This window comes from Oncorhynchus mykiss, chromosome 1, assembly GCF_057628025.1.
Source record: "Oncorhynchus mykiss isolate SJ-2025 chromosome 1, ASM5762802v1, whole genome shotgun sequence".
In the NCBI taxonomy this organism is placed as follows: domain Eukaryota; kingdom Metazoa; phylum Chordata; class Actinopteri; order Salmoniformes; family Salmonidae; genus Oncorhynchus; species Oncorhynchus mykiss.
In genome coordinates, this window is record NC_143022.1 from 72,864,614 (window position 1) to 72,886,411 (window position 21,798).

At 43.3% G+C, this 21,798-nt stretch overlaps 1 protein-coding gene across 1 annotated transcript in view; it reads left to right on the forward strand.

Moving 5' to 3' along the window:
• The window catches only part of ttc27 (tetratricopeptide repeat domain 27), a 128,709-nt gene that overhangs the window by 72,779 nt on the left and 34,132 nt on the right, over positions 1–21,798 (forward strand). The window contains exon 10 of the mRNA XM_021610238.3: positions 15,041–15,154. Within this exon, the coding sequence (XP_021465913.2) occupies positions 15,041–15,154 (114 nt within the window). The remainder of the gene's footprint in view (positions 1–15,040; positions 15,155–21,798) is intronic.

The window sequence follows — 21,798 nt, forward strand, 5'->3', positions numbered from 1 at the left end:
GCTGGTTGAGAATGCCATTTTGAAGAATCTAAAATCGATGTTTTTAAGACTTTTGGTTACTACATGATTCCATGTGTGTTATTTCATAGTGTTGATGTCTTCACTATTATTCTACAATGTTGAAAATAATAAAAATAAACAACTTGAATGAGCAGGTGTCGTCTTTTAATTGGTACTGTATATATCTTTTTTCTTTACAGTTAAAGTAAGGTGACCCCTGTAAGCCAGATGGCGATGTTTTAAATTAGATGCACAGTCACTCCTTATATTAGCCTACTGTTGCATAGTCTATGCTGCAGCAAAAGTATGCGTACCTGTCACAAGGAAAAAAGTTACCATGATAAGATGGTACATGCATTGTGGACTGCTCTCCATAGATGCGCTGTCTGTCCCCACCCCAAGCGTTGATTGATCATGCAGAGAGAAGGCCGTGGAGAAACCAGATTTAAACCTCTCATAATTCAACAGTTCCATTTCACATCATGCTGTTCACAGAAGTGTATTGTAATTTACCGGTTTCTCGCTGTTATTTTTCCCGCGATAAGGGAGTGGGCGGTAAAATCTCGCTGTTCATCCCTACTTCCTTAAAAAAAACAAATCTCGCTGTTCATCCCTACTTCCTTAAAAAAAACAAATCTCGCTGTTCATCCCTACTTCCTTAAAAAAGACAAATCTCGCTGTTCATCCCTACTTCCTTAAAAAAGACAAATCTCGCTGTTCATCCCTACTTCCTTAAAAAAAACAAATCTCGCTGTTCATCCCTACTTCCTTAAAAAAGACAAATCTCGCTGTTCATCCCTACTTCCTTAAAAAAAACAAATCTCGCTGTTCATCCCTACTTCCTTAAAAAAAACAAATCTCGCTGTTCATCCCTACTTCCTTAAAAAAAACAAATCTCGCTGTTCATCCCTACTTCCTTAAAAAAAACAAATCTCGCTGTTCATCCCTACTTCCTTAAAAAAAACAAATCTCGCTGTTCATCCCTACTTCCTTAAAAAAAACAAATCTCGCTGTTCATCCCTACTTCCTTAAAAAAGACAAATCTCGCTGTTCATCCCTACTTCCTTAAAAGACAAATCTCGCTGTTCATCCCTACTTCCTTAAAAAAAAAAAATACAGAGCAACAGCAGTCCAATGTTCTCATGAAGTCACTGATGTATTGCGGATTTATTTTATTTGCCGTTATATATAAAGGATTATTAAAGATGTAATGTAAGAAAAGAGAGAGCCGGAGAGAGACTGCTACGCTTTGCGGAATGCGTGGGTTGTCGCTCTTGCTGCTGCTAGTGAAATTTGCTAATAGACGCGATGGCTGTGAGTTAATGTCGGATTTGATTCATTCGGGGTAGCTCTGACATATGCCCACTGCTCTGTGTTCGCACAACTGTTCTACTGTATATCTGACCATTTAAGAGAGTGCTCATCATTTCACATGGCTGACTTGTGGTGAGCATGCGGGCCCTAAATTATACAAAAGTGCCATGCATCACCAAGATGGATGGGTGCTCCTCATTGCTGATGGAAGAGGTGAGTTCTCCTCCCTTACAATGTAAAGTGCTTTGAGGTCCAGTGAAAGAGCTATCTATACAATGCCATCCATTATTATTTTCATTATAGATTAGAAAGCATCTTGGTTACAGTATGTTTGAGACTGCTGAACAGCATCAGGGATAGTATTGAGAAATTTCCCATGCTCATGTCTGGCTGTTCCCTAGACTTCTGAGTGTCAAAGGAGTTGGCATTAATGCTAGACTATTATTTCATAAGTCTTCAGGGCCAACACAAGTAGATGATTTTAGGGGAACATTTGGAATTCTCAGTCAATAGCCAAGAACTGAACTTTGCCTTTGATGTTTGTCTATACTCACAGCGGGTCAAGTTCACCAAGTTGGACGGGCTTTGAAGGTAAACTTGAATGTGCTGTCGTTGGAGGCTTGGTGCTATCTATATTTTTGGAGATGTAGCTTTCTGGATTACTATTTTGTGTCCCTTTTTAAAAAAATCTTTCTTAGTCCTTAACAACAAATTAGTTGTGAGTAAGCTAACTCTGAATGCTAGTCCATTTCCACAGTGTACATGTCAATATAATTGCTTGGTCACCTCACCAAATAATCATTTTGGTTGAGCGTGTCACCTGTTTGATCTATTCTAAATATTTTCTAAACATTGAATACAAATGATAGAAGACATGAAGTAAATCAGATCAAGTTATGCTGCTAGTCTAAAGCCAGTCTTTGTCAGTCGAAAGCAGTACTTAAAAATGTTTGAGATCTGTCTTGCAGCGTGTGGAGGGGCGTTGCCGCCAGGTGCACCGGTGACCATGGTCTGCTCATTAAGAAGGGACACTCATTACTAATTTGGGGCAAGGAGTTTCTGCTCTAGTCCAAATCTTTTAAGTATTCTGTATGTACATGTCTGCATCGTACAGGTTGAGTGAATGTATCTAAACTCTCTTATTGTAGAATAGTTTACTTTGCTAAGTGTTTCCTTTCACCTGGTCTCTGCCAGTGACTGGAGGGTATAAATGATTTGGTGTAGAGCATCATGGGTGTTCAAAACTGCCGACTGTCTCTGCAGGAGTTCGTAAGAGTTCTGAGCCCTAGGGGCTAGTCAGGCTGATCTTCAGTCTTTATATTTCAGATGTCTAGTCTATCATTTTCATTACTTTACTTTGAGCCTTGTCCAGCATCTTGTTGGATGAGTTTTACATTTTGTAAATACCTGCACTTACTCCAAGAGCCTTAAAACATAAACCATGCACTGGATCTTCTGTTTCCTGCATCGTTCACCGACGCCAGACAGCTCGATCCATCCTTGGCAAGTAGGAGGGCCTACCATCCACCCTTACAAGTTGTTTTTATAGTGTCATTGCTCTCTGTTTGCTATCCGAGGCCATTGACATGACCCTATTAAAATGGACCAAGATCTTTTCAACCATTTCTCAAAACGACTGCCTTCTTCCCCTAGACTGCATTACTGTCACACACCTATAAACCAGGGTCTGTTTGCATCACCTACCTTACTGCTGCTTGGGAGGCAAATCAGTACCATGCATCCAGCTGCGGCGTTAGCGCGCCTTTTGAAAAGGCTTTAATTAAGGTAATAACACAACGCAGGCTGCTGAGCAAGTCCCCTCGGTTTAGTGCTTTGGGTTCCTCTGCAGACTCCCCAATGGGCCTGGGTCTCTGGCCAGCTGCTCCACCATGATTTTCATCTTTTGGAGTTCGCAGACCGGTGATGTAGTGTGAGGCGGTTGTCCAAGCAAGCTCAGCCAATAACACGGATGGATCTTCATTTGAAACTGCACTGCCTTACCCTATAAATCCGTTTGCCATTACTCTTCAACTCCAATACACACACACACCTACATCTTTTGGTCAATTGATATGATGTACTATTCTGCAATTGTTGTTTGTGAAGATATTCTAGAATGTTAATATAGATTGATATCAATTTTTTTTCAGGCTGTTCCTGGACAATACTGACATGCGATTCATAGCCCATGTTGAGAAGATGCTCTAAAGCCCATTGCTTGTTTGTGATTGGTTTAACTAAACATTCTGCATCATCATTTGCTTTTAATTATCCAATGATTTATGGTTACTACCTTCTAGCGGAAGGACTGCATAACAATGACTTCTCTGTTGTGCTAATGTCCCATTTGAATGCCATTGTGACTTGTTTACCATTTACAAACCCATTTTGGATCGTGATTACTGTTGTTCACCTTGCACACAACGTAGTTCATGGTGCTTTATTCCTGCATATTTGTTTGTTGCTGCAACTTTATGATATAAATCAAATGCAGGCCCATTGCCCAACAAACATACGACTCAGAATAGTCTATTCTCTACAAATGACCCAGGTAAAACATGTTTATAGGCATAGCCTTATTAGCATTTCAGGCAGTTAATCATTTTTATAAACAGTACTTTGCAGTTTCACAGGTGTCATCTTGGTTGAAAAAAAGGAGTTTGATCATGTGTGGCAGTGTGATAAAGGTCATTGAGGCTTTGTTACACCAGTGAAGCAGTGTTGGTGAGACATATTGTCTGACCTCGCTCTCCCCCCTCCATATTACTTTACTGATGAGCTTAGATGATAGAGACAAGATCGCGCAAATATGGGAAGGTGGGAAAAGGCTTCTTAGCGGCCACATTCCACCAGGCTAGCACCATGATCCCAATCACACAGCCGTGTCAATGCAGGTCACCTCCATACTGGAGACCTCATGACCTTAGGTGGGTAGGGGCAGTGCAGTAAAAAATGTGATTTGCTTGGTTTTTTGTTTCCACACTACGGTTGAAATAACACTGAAACTGTGAAAATTCTGATAATGCTCTTTTAGTGTAAGACCTCTGCTATCTGCCAATCAGGGCTGTGTATGTAAATATATTTACATTTGTATCAACACGCCTACACGATCAGACTGAGCATTTTAATAACAAAAGCAGGCTCTGGGTAATAAATGATCAAAAACATATATTTATTTTCATGAATTACAGGGATGTTTTAGACACAGTGACGACATCAAAAATACTGCATGGGGGCTATAAAGCCTTATCTGAGATGAGACAACTTTACAATGGCGATTTAAGCTTACCTTGTATATCTGATCTTGGCTTGAACAAAAGGAAAGGCGAAAAAACCATTCTCTTCTGTCCATTGGCTTAGCTAGCGTGGTCCTTTCTCATTTTCTCAGCCTTTGTCAACCAACATAGTCAATATTAGGGCTTCCTGGGTCACTGACATGATATATTATTGAGTTGATTATTGTTGGCAATGTATTAAACTTACATACTTGGACTTTGTAATATTGCAGCTTGTACTGTACCAATGAATACAACCCTGCATGTCTGTGATCTTAATCTCTAAGGCCGCTTTGACACTGTTAAAAGCTTTAAAAAGGGCCAGTCTTATCCATTTCCTGTCTGGTTTTAAGGGTGTTGTGTATAACATTTATGATGTTTTTGTCATGATCCCATTCCATATTAGTGATTCTGCAATGGTAGTGCTTCCTTTTGAGTTTGCCAGATATTTATTTTTGGCAACTGTTCTTTAGAGCCACACACACCCTCAGGTCAGTGTCAACAGTGTTTTCCTGATGTCAGCAAACTAAGCCTGGGCGACATGGCCTAAAACTCATATCTCAAGTTTTTTTCTAACATATCGGCAATTCACAATATTTATCTAGATTTTTTTTATGAACGTTTTCTCTAAGATTTGTTGTACAACTTAAAGGTAAAATCCACTCCATTTAAAACAGTTACCAATAGTCTAATGAATTCAGAGTTTGTGAAATGTTACCTAGGCTGAATATATGCCTTCCACAACCATAATGAAAATAGTTGTACATAGTTGTACCTGCTCCTTTTTTTAGACATTCTTTTTGCATTCACTGAAATGGCTTCCAGGTCTGTCTATAAAAAGGCTATTTTTTGTTACACGTGTAACCAGAGCCACGCATAATGCACATTCGCTAATAATGCAGCAGGTATTATATTAATTTAACACAGGTATTATAAACAATCTCTCAAGCAGAAGCCTACATGCTAGTGAGTAGCCAGCTAATATTTATATTTCAAGTTTATCTAGGGAAAATTTCACAAGCTCTGAATTCGGCTAACAAGGCAAAAAAGTTAAACTATTATGAACACAACCTGTTCTCCGTCTCCAACTGTTTGAACAGCATGCTAGCCTGTCCACTTCGTTCAGATGTTTAAATCACGTTGCATACCTTATTTCTCAGAATGAGAACGAGTTGCCAGTTCCTTATATAATAGTTTTATGCTTATTGCACATTTATAAAAAGACTAAACAGCTCGTATAACAATCTTTATTTGACCAAAATGCTGCTAGCGATATGTGGTACTGTAATGCGTGATAAACTGAGCATTCATTTTCCAGAATTCATGTTTATTGGTACATCCATTTTAGTAGTGTCTGCTTTGCTCGAAATTTGAGTTGAAACATGAACAAGGTATGGTTTGAAAAGTTAACTTCTCTATTACACTAAAATGTCTCCATCTGTTTCGGTGTCCAATTCTGTTGGACCAAACCTCAAATGCAAATAGCGAGTTGAAACCGTTTGTCAGAGAGGAAGAAGTGATCTCTCATCTGCTGTGAGTGGTAGGGGGAGGGGCTCGGGAGAAAGAGGCAAAGTGAGAGGTTTCACTTTCATCAATCTGTCCAAAATAAGCTCAATGTGTTTCTATGTGCTTATTTTAAACCTTGTCACCTCCCTTCCCGCCTCTGGGATAACCACTCCCATGCGACTAGACTGGGCGTCCGCCATTTCGCGGTCTAGTCAGCATTTGGCGACCACACCAGACGTGATCAGGACACACAGGTTGAAATATCAAAATTAACTCTGAATCATTTATATTAATTTGGGGACAGGTTGAAACATTCATGGCAATTTAGCTAGCTAGCTTGCTGTTGCTAGCTAATTTGTCCTGTGATATAAACATTGGGTTGTTATTTTACCTGAAATGCACAAGGTCCTCTACTCTGACAATTAATCCACACAAGGGTAAACCGAGTTTGTTTCCAGTAATTTCTCCTCCTTCTGTCCTCTTCTTTGGACTTCATATGGCGGTTGGCAACCAACTTTAAGGTGCATTACCACCAACAACTGGACTGGAGTGTGGACCTCAGTTCATCTTTCAATCACCCACGTGGGTGTATGCTCCTAAAAACCAATGAGTAGATGGGAGAGGCGGGACTTGCAGCGCATCAAAAAAAAAATGGAATGCAGACTTTCGTTGACACGCGAGCAGTTTTGATTAAATGATTGAATAACATGTATGTGTACGCTTGTGCACGTAACGTGAGCGCTGTGGTCAGCATGTTAGGGTGGAGATATGAGCATCTCGTCATTATATTCAGATCTCTGGTGTAAATGGGAAGGTGCACAGCAGGAGCTAACGAGAATAGCTCAAATAGATATGTGAACAAGCGGACATAAACCCTCGTAAAAATACAGAACCTCGATTCTGCGATACAAGCATTTGGAATATCACGCAAAAACATCAATTAGTATGAATCAAATTAATTAGATATATCGCCCAGCCCAACAGCAAACCCGTGGGAGTTATCATGTAGGGGCCAGGGCTGGAAATAGGATTGATAAGTTTGTCAAACGACCCAGAAAGTGGTTTTCTTATATCGACAGATGTGGCAGCCTGACTTGTTACATCACGTAACTCAGTAAAGGCAGTCTACAGTGAAATCATGGCTGGGATAGGGATAGGGTTTGCTGTGTTCTGCTAAATGCCGATCTCCAATCTGTCCTTTGCCGCCCACTGAGGGTTACTGGGAAGGGTTTCGGGAAGTGGTTGAACTGGAAGTGTTACCATAGCGACATGGATATGATGTGAGTGGAGGCGGGAACGATGTGGGAGGAGGGTGACTACATCTTACATTGCTGTTTCTCTGGCCCCGTAGGAGGAAGTCACTTTGTGATAATCGTCTCGCAACTTGGCATGGGGGAGGGGGAGGGGGGAGAGAAAGAGAGGAGAGGCTTCCCATGGGGGTTCTGTTCTAACTATCGTAATTTAGGTATTCACTATACCCCTGTCTATACACCACGATACTGATGCCGCTATTATTGTATTTCTTACCTTCTGTTTTCCATACATCATACTGCTGTACTGTTCAACCCATGGGCTCTGGTGATATGTCTAGTGGAAGATGGGATGTCTTGCCTTGTTTTTCTATCCCAGGCTGATTTCGATCAGGTCTCAAGTTCTGACATGGCGCAGAGGCCAGACACTGTATAGCCAGGGGAAAACACATGTTGACTGCTCAGAGGAAGTGAGCTTGTGAGAGACGAAAATATCCATTTGCTTTGCAGCTAAATATGTCACACATTGTTCCTGTGTGGAACTTTACTGATCTGCTTCTTCGCGAATGGGTTATTATTATACTGAACAAAAATATAAATGCAACATGCAACAATTTCAAAGATTTTTACTGAGTTACAGTTCATGTAAGGAAGTCAGTAAATATAAATAAATTCATTAGGCCCTAATCTATGGATTGCACATGACTGGGAATACAGATATGCATCCGGTTGTCACAGATACCTTAAAAAAAAGACAGGGGCGTGGATCAGAAAACCAGTCAGTATCTGGTGTGACCACCATTTGCCTCATGCAGTGCAACATCTCCTTTGCATAGTTGATCAGGCTATTAATTATGGCCTGTGGAATGTTGTCCCACTCCTCTTCAATGGCTGTGCGACGTTGCTGGATATTTGCGGGAACTGAAATACGCTGTTGTACACGTCAATCCAGAGCATTCCAAACATGCTCAATGGGTGACATGTCTGGTGAGTATGCAAGCCATGGAAGAACTGGGACATTTTCATCTTCCAGGAATTGTGTATAGATCCTTGTGACATGGGGCTGTGCATGATCATGCTGAAACATAAGGTCATGGCGGTGGGTAAATGGCACGACAATGGGCCTCAGGATCTCGTCACAGAATCTGTGGCCATTCAAATTGCCATTAATAAAATGCCTTTGTGTTCGTTGTCCATAGCTTATGCCTGCCCATACCATAGCCCTACCATGGGGCATTCTGTTCAAAATGTTGACATCAGCAAACCGCTCACACACACGATGCCATACACGTGCTCTGTGAGGCCGGCTGGACATACCGCCAAATTTTCTAAAACGATGTAGGAGGTGGCTTACGGTAGAGAAATGAACATTGAATTCTCCTGCAAGTGGTCTGGTGGACATTTCTGCAATCAGCATGCCAATTGCACGCTCCTTTAAAACTCGAGACATCTGTGGCATTGTGTTGACAAAACTGCGCATTTTAGAGTGGCCTTTTATTTTCCCCAGCACAAGGTGCACCTGTGTAATGATCATGCCGTTTAATCAGCTTCTTGGTATGCCACACCTGTCAGATCGATGGATTATTTAGGAGAAATGCTCAACAGGGATTTAAACAAATTTGTGCACCAAATGTATTTATTAATCATTTCTGGGATCTTTTGTTTCACCTTTACGTGTTGCGTTTATATTTTTGTTGTAGAGTTGAGCACTGAATTTTGAATGTTCTCAAATAGTTACCCTTTAAATTGCCAAGCAACGACATAGGTATGTATTGGAAAAGCAACATACCCTTACCAGCTTTCTCTTATCTTTTCAGCTCTAACTTGTGCTCCTCTTGGCATCCTTCCTAAACCCTTTGTCTTGAGTCTCACAAAGGTCCCTGCTAGGAGAGGGAGGACAGGTCTCTAACAATATAGACTTGTCAAAACTCCCCAGGAAGCAGAAATCAATGCCAAAACACATTTTTTTTTCCTTTTTGTTTTTTATTGGATTTGTCAATTTGTTTTCCCATATGAGGATTTGTTACCAGCGATTAGTATTCGATATCTCACATACACGACCTCCCTATAAACCATACTACATTTATTGCGCTCTGAGGAGATGGTGTTCTCACCTCCTGCCTCACTGATCCCTAGGAAGAGGGCCCCTTCCCTGAGGAACATGTGCAAACACTACCCTCTGAGGTTCCAGTGGGCTTCAATGTACTGTATGGGATACACCCAGACTGTCTGCCAGCTCCCTTCCCATCCCCCCTCTACTGGGTAGAGGGGAACATTGGCTGGGCAAACATCACCCGGGACCTGCTCTCTAAATTTAAACACCGCCTACCGCTCGCCACTGGCGGTGACACATTCCTACTGCATGTGTCTCCTACACAGTGTCTCCTACACAGTGTCTCCTACACAGTGTCTCCTACACAGTGTATGGAAGTCCATTTGTTTTAAGGTCGAACATTATTTTTCTTTTTTGTCTTTGTGGCATTTGGGTCTATTTACAATGCACACTAGATGTTGACTTTGTATTCAAAGTTATTACACAGTTAGCTATTCAGATGCCGGTTAATACGGATTCCCTGTAGATGTTACAGCCCAATCCAAATCTTTATTTAGTAACATACCGGTATAATGTGAGAGGTCAAGTAATGTTGAAATGCCCGCTCACCCACTGCCTCCCTGGTCTGTCCTTTGGTAGACAGACAACCTCAGTCCTGTGAGACAAGATGTACTGCCGCTGTAGCAGGAAGGGGTCGCCACTGACTCCACAGTGAGTAATGTGCTTCCTGCCCCAGACAGGAAGTGGGACTCACCTCGCACCAAACCTCCGTCCTTGCTCACACCAAACAGCCCCCCCCCCTCTCCCGTGGACCAGAGGGGTATACTATGTTCCGGGTTTGATGAGTGAGGTAACTTTGGTCAACTCAGGATAACCGGTCATACAAAAGTGACTCACCTTTTAGCCAGGTCAATTTCTATGGCAATGAATCCTTCAGAATTAATAACTCGGTGCTAACTCCATTTATCCTGAATGAAGTGTCTAAGCCATGAGGTGAGGACCAATGAAATCAGATACCCACCCTCTTGCAAAGGTGGGTATCATCCTTTATTTGAGCAAGACAACTGATAAAATATTTCATCTATTTTTTTAAATGCATGTCATATGACACATTTGGTAATGACTGCATTTGCTTTCCAAACTGTACGTTTTTCACGCGATTGTATTTAGAAATTTGCGTAAGGCAAATGACAACCTCAACCAACCATAGACATAATTTATAATCCATAGATTGCCGTTCCCATTCAGGTTCAAGTCAAGACTGGCAGCCATTGTTAGTGTAACCATGAGTTTAACAGTCAAATTGCCAGGGTAAGAGTTTCCAAAACCCTTCGATGGGTTATATGTCTATTGCCACAACGCAACAAGCTGTTTCACAGATAGGAGCATAGGCGTGGGGAAAAAGGTGCTCGTGCATTGATAAGCACACCAATAACGGCATTGAAACGATTGTACTTCCGGCGCCGACAGAGATGGCCGCCTCGCTTCGCGTTCCTAGGAAACTATGCAGTTTTTTGTTTTTTTACGTGTTATTTCTTACATTAGTACCCCAGCTCATCTTAGGTTTCATTACATACAGTCGAGAAGAACTACTGAATATAAGATCAGCATCAACTCACCATCAGTACTACCAAGAATATGTTTTTCGCGACGCGGATCCTGTGTTCTGCCTTACAAACAGGACAACTGAGTGGATTCCATGCAGCGACCCAAAAAAAAAACAACTCCGAAAAAGAGGGAAACGAGGCGGTCTTCTGGTCAGACTCCGGAGACGGGCACATCGTGCACCACTCCCTAGCATTCTTCTTGCCAATGTCCAGTCTCTTGACAACAAGGTTGATGAAATCCGAGCAAGGGTAGCATTCCAGAGGGACATCAGAGACTGTAACGTTCTTTGCTTCACGGAAACGTGGCTCACTGGAGAGACTCTATCCGAAGCGGTGCAGCCAACGGGTTTCTCCACACATCGCGCAGACAGAAACAAACAACTTTCTGGTAAGAAGAGGGGCGGGGGCGTATGCCTTATGACTAACGTGACATGGTGTGATGAAAGAAACATACAGGAACTCAAATCCTTCTGTTCACCTGATTTAGAATTCCTCACAATCAAATGTAGACCGCATTATCTACCAAGAGAATTATCTTCGATTATAATCACAGCCGTATACATCCCCCCCCAAGCAGACACATCGATGGCTCTGAACGAACTTTATTTAACTCTTTGCAAACTGGAAACCATTCATCCGGAGGCTGCATTCATTGTAGCTGGGGATTTTAACAAGGCTAATCTGAAAACAAGACTCCCTAAATTTTATCAGCATATCGATTGCGCAACCAGGGGTGGAAAGACCTTGGATCATTGTTACTCTAACTTCCGCGACGCATATAAGGCCCTGCCCCGCCCCCCTTTCGGAAAAGCTGACCACGACTCCATTTTGTTGATCCCTGCCTACAGACAGAAACTAAAACAAGAGGCTCCCACGCTGAGGTCTGTCCAACGCTGGTCCGACCAAGCTGACTCCACACTCCAAGACTGCTTCCACCACGTGGACTGGGACATGTTTCGTATTGCGTCAGACAACAACATTGACGAATACGCTGATTCGGTGTGTGAGTTCATTAGAACGTGCGTTGAAGATGTCGTTCCCATAGCAACGATTAAAACATTCCCTAACCAGAAACCGTGGATTGATGGCAGCATTCGCGTGAAACTGAAAGCGCGAACCACTGCTTTTAATCAGGGGAAGGTGTCTGGTAACATGACCGAATACAAACAGTGCAGCTATTCCCTCCGCAAGGCTATCAAACAAGCTAAGCGTCAGTACAGAGACAAAGTAGAATCTCAATTCAACGGCTCAGACACAAGAGGCATGTGGCAGGGTCTACAGTCAATCACGGACTACAGGAAGAAATCCAGCCCAGTCACGGACCAGGATGTCCTGCTCCCAGGCAGACTAAACAACTTTTTTGCCCGCTTTGAGGACAATACAGTGCCACTGACACGGCCGGCAACGAAAACATGCGGTCTCTCCTTCACTGCAGCCGAGGTGAGTAAGACATTTAAACGTGTTAACCCTCGCAAGGCTGCAGGCCCAGACGGCATCCCCAGCCGCGCCCTCAGAGCATGCGCAGACCAGCTGGCCGGTGTGTTTACGGACATATTCAATCAATCCCTATACCAGTCTGCTGTTCCCACATGCTTGTTCCTGTTCCCAAGAAAGCTAAGGTAACTGAGCTAAACGACTACCGCCCCGTAGCACTCACTTCCGTCATCATGAAGTGCTTTGAGAGACTAGTCAAGGACCATATCACCTCCACCCTACCTGACACCCTAGACCCACTCCAATTTGCTTACCGCCCAAATAGGTCCACAGACGATGCAATCTCAACCACACTGCACACCGCCCTAACCCATCTGGACAAGAGGAATACCTATGTGAGAATGCTGTTCATTGACTACAGCTCGGCATTCAACACCATAGTACCCTCCAAGCTCGTCATCAAGCTCGAGACCCTGGGTCTCGACCCCGCCCTGTGCAACTGGGTACTGGACTTCCTGACGGGCCGCCCCCAGGTGGTGAGGGTAGGCAACAACATCTCCTCCCCGCTGATCCTCAACACTGGGGCCCCACAAGGGTGCGTTCTGAGCCCTCTCCTGTACTCCCTGTTCACCCACGACTGCGTGGCCACGCACGCCTCCAACTCAATCATCAAGTTTGCGGACGACACAACAGTGGTAGGCTTGATTACCAACAACGACGAGACGGCCTACAGGGAGGAGGTGAGGGCCCTCGGAGTGTGGTGTCAGGAAAATAACCTCACACTCAACGTCAACAAAACTAAGGAGATGATTGTGGACTTCAGGAAACAGCAGAGGGAACACCCCCCTATCCACATCGATGGAACAGTAGTGGAGAGGGTAGCAAGTTTTAAGTTCCTCGGCATACACATCACAGACAAACTGAATTGGTCCACTCACACAGACAGCATCGTGAAGAAGGCGCAGCAGCGCCTCTTCAACCTCAGGAGGCTGAAGAAATTTGGCTTGTCACCAAAAGCACTCACAAACTTCTACAGATGCACAATCGAGAGCATCCTGGCGGGCTGTATCACCGCCTGGTACGGCAACTGCTCCGCCCTCGACCGTAAGGCTCTCCAGAGGGTGGTGAGGTCTGCACAACGCATCACCGGGGGCAAACTACCTGCCCTCCAGGACACCTACACCACCCGATGTCACAGGAAGGCCATAAAGATCATCAAGGACATCAACCACCCGAGCCACTGCCTGTTCACCCCGCTATCATCCAGAAGGCGAGGTCAGTACAGGTGCATCAAAGCTGGGACCGAGAGACTGAAAAACAGCTTCTATCTCAAGGCCATCAGACTGTTAAACAGCCACCACTAACATTGAGTGGCTGCTGCCAACACACTGACACTGACTCAACTCCAGCCACTTTAATAATGGGAATTGATGGGAAATGATGTAAATATATCACTAGCCACTTTAAACAATGCTACCTTATATAATGTTACTTACCCTACATTATTCATCTCATATGCATACGTATATACTGTACTCTATATCATCGACTGTATCCTTATGTAATACATGTATCACTAGCCACTTTAAACTATGCCACTTTGTTTACATACTCATCTCATTTGTACATACTGTACTCGATACCATCTACTGTATCTTGCCTATGCTGCTCTGTACCATCACTCATTCATATATCCTTATGTACATATTCTTTATCCCCTTACACTGTGTACAAGACAGTAGTTTTGGAATTGTTAGTTAGATTACTTGTTGGTTATTACTGCATTGTCGGAACTAGAAGCACAAGCATTTCGCTACACTCGCATTAACATCTGCTAACCATGTGTATGTGACAAATAAAATTGGATTTGATTTGATTTGATTTGAAAAGTAATACAATTAAAAAAGACGCCACTTCTAAAATTCTATTTCACACCATAGCCTGCAGAATTTGCAAGATAACCGTTCATTCATTTTGAATTCGGCACAAATAAAAAATGTTGCACTGACTTTCCCATGGATTGCTGTTTCAGCATTGTGTCAATCGAGTTTGGCACAGTTACAAGCCTGCTAGAGTTAGTGGCAGGCAGGTAATATCCACCGTCGTAGTAAGGATGAAGCCTGACCTGGAATGTGAAGCTAACTGTAGCTGGCTAGTTTTATAAAACCTTGTAGGATCTAGCTTGCTTTGTAGTATACCACTTTGGTTGGAGTGAGAGGGCCTCATCAGGTTTACCTGCTCTAATGTACTGGGTTTCCTGTACCTACCTTTATTCCCATGGGAAGTCCTAGTGATGTCATAAGAGCGTCCTAATTTACTAGTTCTTATCTTTGGTCAGAGATTACTGTTTTTGAGAAACAAACTATGTAAAAGGCTAATTTTAAAATTCCATGAAGAATGTTGAAGATGTCAAACATATAGCTATGTATTTCTGTACGGTATTATGCCAACTTTTCCATGTATTCCTATTTGTGTGCCATCACTATCTGAGAGACCTGACTATCCCTTTAATCTGAGATTGATGTTCCTAAAAGTCCATAATGAAATGAAATTGTCTTGAATCTCCATGTCCTTACTGGTCTGTCTTCCGTCTCCCTGCAGTGCATATTGTCTCAGCCCAAGTTCTGGGCGGTGGAGGTGACAGCACTGTGTCTAAGGACCAAGCTGGAGAAGGGCAGCTCTCGGCGGGTAGAGAGGGCCATGATGCAGACACAGGTAAGAGAGATGAGGGGTCACACGGGGTAGGTTTCAACGAGATACTCTATGCCAACACTCATGGTGAACGTCACTATTGGAAGCTCACATCTCAAGTCTCAGGTACTGTACAGTCGTGGCCAAAAGTTTTGAGAACGACACAAATATTAATTTCCACAAAGTTTGCTGCTTCAATGTCTTCAGATATTTTTTTCAGATGTTACTATGGAATAGTGAAGTATAATTACAAGCGTTTCATAAGTGTCAAAGGCTTTTATTGACAATTACATGACGTTGATGCAAAGAGTCACTATTTGCAGTGTTGACCCTTCTTTTTCAAGACCTCTGCAATCTGCCCTGGCATGCTGTCAATTAACTTCTGGGCCACATCCAGACTGATGGCAGCCCATTCTTGCATAATCCATGCTTGGAGTTTGTCAGAATTTGTGGGTTTTTGTTTGTCCACCCGCCTCTTGAGGATTGACCACAAGTTGTCAATGGGATTAAGGCCTGGGGAGTTTCCTGGCCATGGACCCAAAATATTGATGTTTTGTTCCCCGAGCCACTTAGTTATCACTTTTGCCTTATGGCAAGGTGCTCCATCATGCTGGAAAAGGCATTGTTCGTCACCAAACTGTTCCTGGATGGTTGGGAGAAGTTGCTCTCGGAGGATGTGTTGGTACCATTCTTTATTCATGGCTGTGTTCTTAGGCAAAATTGTGAGTGAGCCCACTCCCTTGGCTGAGAAGCAACCCCATACATGAATGGTCTCAGGATGCTTTACTGTTGGCATGACACAGGACTGATGGTAGTGCTCATCTTGTCTTCTCCGGACAAGCTTTTTTCCGGATGCCCCAAACAATTGGAAAGGGGATTCATCAGAGAAAAATGACTTTACCCCAGTCCTCAGCAGTCCAACCCCTGTACCTTTTGCAGAATATCAGTCTGTCCCAGATGTTTTTCCTGGAGAGAAGTGGCTTCTTTGCTGCCCTTCTTGACACCAGGCCATCCTCCAAAAGTCTTTGCCTCACTGTGCGTGCAGATGCACTCACACCTGCCTGCTGCCATTCCTGAGCAAGCTCTGTACTGGTGGTCCCCCGATCCCGCAGCTGAATCAACTTTAGGAGACGGTCCTGGCGCTTGCTGGACTTTCTTGGGCGCCCTGAAGCCTTCTTCACAACAATTGAACCGCTCTCCTTGAAGTTCTTGATGATCCGATAAATGGTTGATTTAGGTGCAATCTTACTGGCACCGATATCCTTGCCTGTGAAGCCCTTTTTGTTGCATAGCAATGATGACGGCACATGTTTCCTTGCAGGTAACTATGATTGACAGAGGAAGAACAATGATTCCAAGCACCACCCTCCTTTTGAAGCTTCCAGTCTGTTATTCGAACTCAATCAGCATGACAGAGTGATCTCCAGCCTTGTCCTCGTCAAGCCTTGTCCCCGTGTTAACGAGAGAATTGCTGACATGTCAGCTGGTCCTTTTGTGGCAGGGCTGAAATGCAGTGGAAATATTTTTGGGGGATTCAGTTCATTTGCATGGCGAAGAGGGACTTTGCAATTAATTGCAATTCATCTGATCACTCTTCATAACATTCTGGTGTATATGCAAATTGCCATCATACAAACTGAGGCAGCAGACATTGTGAAAATGTATGTGTGTCATTCTCAACTTTTGGCCTTGACTGTACATAAATACACAGAATAAGGCTATATTATTGGTTAGGCCAGTAATGCTGGTCTTCTTGAAGTGAAGGCACTTGCACTTGGTGTTATACCATTTCAAGGGCTTACTGGCAAAATTAGATATATTCCAAACCTGGATTTACCTAATCTGCTACACGTCTTGCTAAATGTCACATCATTAGCACAACAGTCTGCAAGCAGAAATAAGCTGCATGCCCTCTGAAATCCACCCAGCCAAACTCTTTAAATCAGTATTTCCAAAGTGAGCTATCTGTGAAATCAGAGGGGACATGTGGATAACCAAGCGGAGGACAGACACACTCCCCCTGTGCAGGATGTTTGTCATGGGTGTCTCTGTGAAACCAGCCCCCCTCTTCCCCCTCACCGTGAAAGTAAAGAGGGACTGGCAACCTGGGTATCTACAGCCTCTGCTCCCTGTGATAACATGGTAAACTGAGCGAGAGCTTACTTCTGTTGTGATGGGCTGTGTAGGAGGATGGGATGCGGTTTAGACATACTACGGTACCATTCACAAGAACACAAGTCCTTTATGTTTCCACACAGCTTTTCACAGCTGAAGTGCAGACAATCTCTCATACACATACCTCTGTGCATGGGCAAGTATAAGTATGATTTACGAATCATTTATACTCAGGGTTGCTTCAAACTGCGCTGGGATGACATTATGGTGTGTGTGTGTGTGTGTGTGTGTACTCGTTGGTCTCTCCAGCCTCTGAGCTGTCAGTCGGAGACAGACGAGGTCAAAGTCATAAAGCAGGAGGTTGGGGCCTGGGACATGACGGTCTGACGTCGGGTATAGAACAGGACACTCGCTTAAAGAAGCCAGACACTGTACAGCTGCTCCATGGTTTTGTGACATAGAGCAAAGAGAAAAGGTCTGTTTTCAATCTCTTTAGCTTGCCCTCAAATGTTTGCACACGGAACTCTGCAGTCTTATCCCAAACCTGATTTGACAGACAGAGCCTGGAGGGGGGCAGAAATGGCTGAGGGGGTCCTTCAGGGGGAGCCGTGTGACAGGCATGGTTGGTTCAAGTCATCTAGAGGGGTGGGGGAGGCTCACCCGTCTGTCCATCACAGTGCGAGGAAGACATCAAGCACCAACTGATCCCACCGTCTGACACTAACCCCATCGCCACCCTGTCCCATTCCCCTGTGAAACAGACATGCTCAATCACCGTTTCCCCCAGAATGCCAAAACCCCAAAGAGAACCGCATCAGAGCGAGGATTGACAGGCGGCTCACACTCACCGATGACAGAGTTGGAGGAATTGAGAAAAGAAAAAGCTTGCCCTCTGCGTTGTTTCAAATTCTTTCTCCCTCACGTCAATGTGTTTTGACTTCTTATCTCCTTGGCTGCTGAAGGAAACAAAAGGGGGAAAAGTGGAGGAAATATGTCGTGTTGAGTTGTTTCATGTCATATTTTGGGGGGGGGGGGGGGGGTTGAGGCTGCTATTTTGATATGAGAGGTTCCTTGTTTACTAATTCTATTACAGACAGATTTGGGACATAATTGTTTATTTTTTACTTGGCTGATATTGTTCTCGTGAAGGTATAAATACTATCAAAGAGACTTGTAGACAAACAAGCACAGGGTCCTTACCAGACTACCTTTTTATTCTTATTATTCCAATCAAGTTCTTCATTGTTATTATTAAGGAAATAGGGGTGTAAATAATAGGATATCAAATACAATCAGTTCCTGTCATTTCCTTGGCCATAATTTAGGTGTTTTTGTTTTCAGAAAGGTCATTGGGTATAACGCAAACTGGGCTGCTGTTTCTGATTTAATGAAATCAATAGCTAAGCCAACACCAGCAGTGAGTAGTTTATGACATACTGTACAGTGCATTTGGAAACTATTCAGACTTTTTCCACATTTTGTTTTGTTACAGCCTTATGCTGAAATTGATTATATACAACATTTTCCTCGTCAATCTACACACAATACCCCATAATGGCAAAGTAAAAACAGGTTTTTAGGAATGTTAGCAAATTTATTACAAATAGAAAACAGATACCTTATTTTCCTAAGTATTCAGACCCTTTGCTATGAGACTTGAAATTGAGCTCAGGTACATCCTGTTTCCATTGATCATCCTTGAGATGTTTCTACAAGTTGATTGGAGTCCACCTGTGGCAAATTCAATTGATAGGCCATGATTTGGAAAGGCACACACACCTGTCTATAAGGTCCCACAGTTGATGGTGCATGTCAGAGCAAAAACCAAGCCATGAGGTCAAAGGAACTGTCTGTAGAGCTCCGAGAAAGGATTGTGTCGAGGCAGAGATCTGGGGAAGGGTACCAAAGCATTTCTGCAGCATTGAAGGTCCCCAAGAACACAGTGGCCTCCATCATTCTCAAATGGAAGAAGTTCAGAACCATCAAGACTTCCCAGAGCTGGCCGCCCGGCCAAACTGAGCAATCGGGGGAGAAGGGCCTTGGTCAGGAAGGTGACCAAGAACTCGATGGTCACTCTGACAGAGCTCCAGAGTTCCTCTGTGGAGATGGGAGAACCTTCCAGAAGGACAACTATCGCTGCAGCACTCCACCAATCAGGCCTTTATGGTGGAGTGGCCAGACGGAAGCTAATCCACAGTAAAAGGCACATGGCAGCCCACTTGGAGTTTGCCAAAAGGCACCTGAAGGACTCTAATCATGAGAAACAAGAGTCTCTGGTCTGATGAAACCAAGATTTACTCTTTGGCCTGAACGCCAAGCGTCACGTCTGGAGGAAACCTGGCACCATCCCTACTGTGAAGCATGGTGGTGGCAGCATCATGCTGTGGGGAGGTTTTTCAGCGGCAGGGACTGGGAGACTAATCAGGATCGAGGGAAAGATGAACGGCGCAAAGTACAGAGAGATCCTTGATGAAAACCTGCTCCAGAGTGCTCAGCATCACAGACTGAGGCGAAGATTCACCTTCCAACAGGACATCGACACACAGCCAAGACAATGCAGGAGTGGCTTCGGGACAAGTCTCTGAATTTCCTTGAGTGGCCCAGCCAGAGCTCGGACTTGAACACGATCAAACATCTCTGGAGAGACCTGAAAATAGCTGTGAAGCGACGCTGCCCATCCAACCTGACAGACCTTGAGGAAATACAGGTGTGCCAAGCTTGTGGTGTCATACCAAAGAAGACTCGGCTGTTATCACTGCCAAAGGTGCTTCAGGATACTGCGTAAAGGGTCTGAATACTTACGTAAATGTGATATTTCAATTTAAATTTTTTATACATTTGAAAACAATTCTAAAACCCAGTTTTTCTTTGTCACGTTACAGCCTTATACTAAAAATGACAATGTGTGAAAAGTCCAGGGATCTGAATACTTTCCGAATGCACTGTATGTAGCTGGAGAATAATTCTAGCAATTGACCCTTCGCTAAGCCCTGCCCCCCTTGATTACTGTTGCAACCTCGGACAACATTTTCCCGGGAAGCCCAATTCCCCATTCAACCACTTGCAAAATCCCTCAGAGTGATCTCAAATTGTGTTTCTAATACACAATGAAATTAAACTAATCAGGAAACTCTTGGGAATGTTGTGGTGGACTGTCATTTCAATTGGTTCATCAAATTGTTTGTACTGAATTCAGAGACACTGAATGGCTTTGGATTCACTGTCAGTATGGAATCAAAGTTATAATAAGCACTTTTAGAGCTAACTAGTGCTCTAAAATAATATCCTGTTGTCGACGGCAGATGGGAGTTGTATTCATAAAATTGCTAACTTAGCTAGCTAACATTTTGAGAAAAGTAATATGAAGTAGCTTTTTTATTTAACCCGGAAAAGCCCATTGAGACCCAGTCTCTCTTTCAAGGGAGACCTAGCCAAGAAGGCAGCAACAATCAATACATTACAGAATTATAACATAGAACATTATCCAGCCTAAAAAAATGCATTTACACTCCTCCGTCTCCCATCAATATTTTAAATGTATTCAGTGGCGCTAACCTATCTAGATGAAGCATGGATTGTAAGAGTATTCCATGCGTCTGGTGCACAAGACGAGAATGCAGTCTTGCCTAATACTGTGAATGTCCTGGGGACTTTAAGTAGCAACCACCTTGCAGACCGGGTATGGTAACTGCTGGTGGCGAAGGAGACCAGACTACAGCTTGCTTGTGTTAGCAACATTTGGTGGTCAATGAGCTAACCTAGCAAACAATGTAACAAAAGCATAGGCTCTGAATTTCAGAAGTCACAGTAGCAAATACTCCTGGTACGCTGTTCAATTTAGCAATTAAATTGTTTTATTGCCATAGCCATCACTGGGTTTCATACAATTTAAACGTGAGATTGTCTGAAGTGTCAGAATGACAAAACAGTTGCTATCCGCTGTGATTGGTTGCTCTAAGTTCTGGGGCAGGGCTTAACGAAGGGTCAATTTTCCTTAGTTAAACAGCTTACATTTTTACACTTAGCAGAAAATGTATGACACACACAGTTGAAGTCGGAAGTTTACATACACCTTAGCCAATTACATTTAAACTCAGTTTTTCACAATTCCTGACATTTAATCCAAGTAAAAATATCCTGTTTTAGGTCAGTTAGGATCACCACTTTATTTTAAGAATGTGAAATGTCAGAATCTGGCTTTTTTATGGTGGTTTTGGGGCAGTGGCTTCCTCCTTGCTCAGTGGCCTTTCAGCAGGTTATGTGGATATAGATACTTTTGTACCTGTTTCCTCCAGCATCTTCACAAGGTCCTTTGCTGTTGTTCTGTGATTGATTTGCACTTTTCGCACCAAAGTACGTTCATCTCTATTGTTTTGATTTTCCCATGATGTCAAGCAAAGAGGCACTGAGTTTGAAGGTAGGCCTTGAAATACAGCCACAGGTAGACCTCCAATTGACTCAAATGATGTCAATTAGCCTATCAGAAGCTTCTAAAGCCATGACATCATTTTCTGGACATTTCCAAGCTGTTTAAAGGCACAGTCAACTTAGTG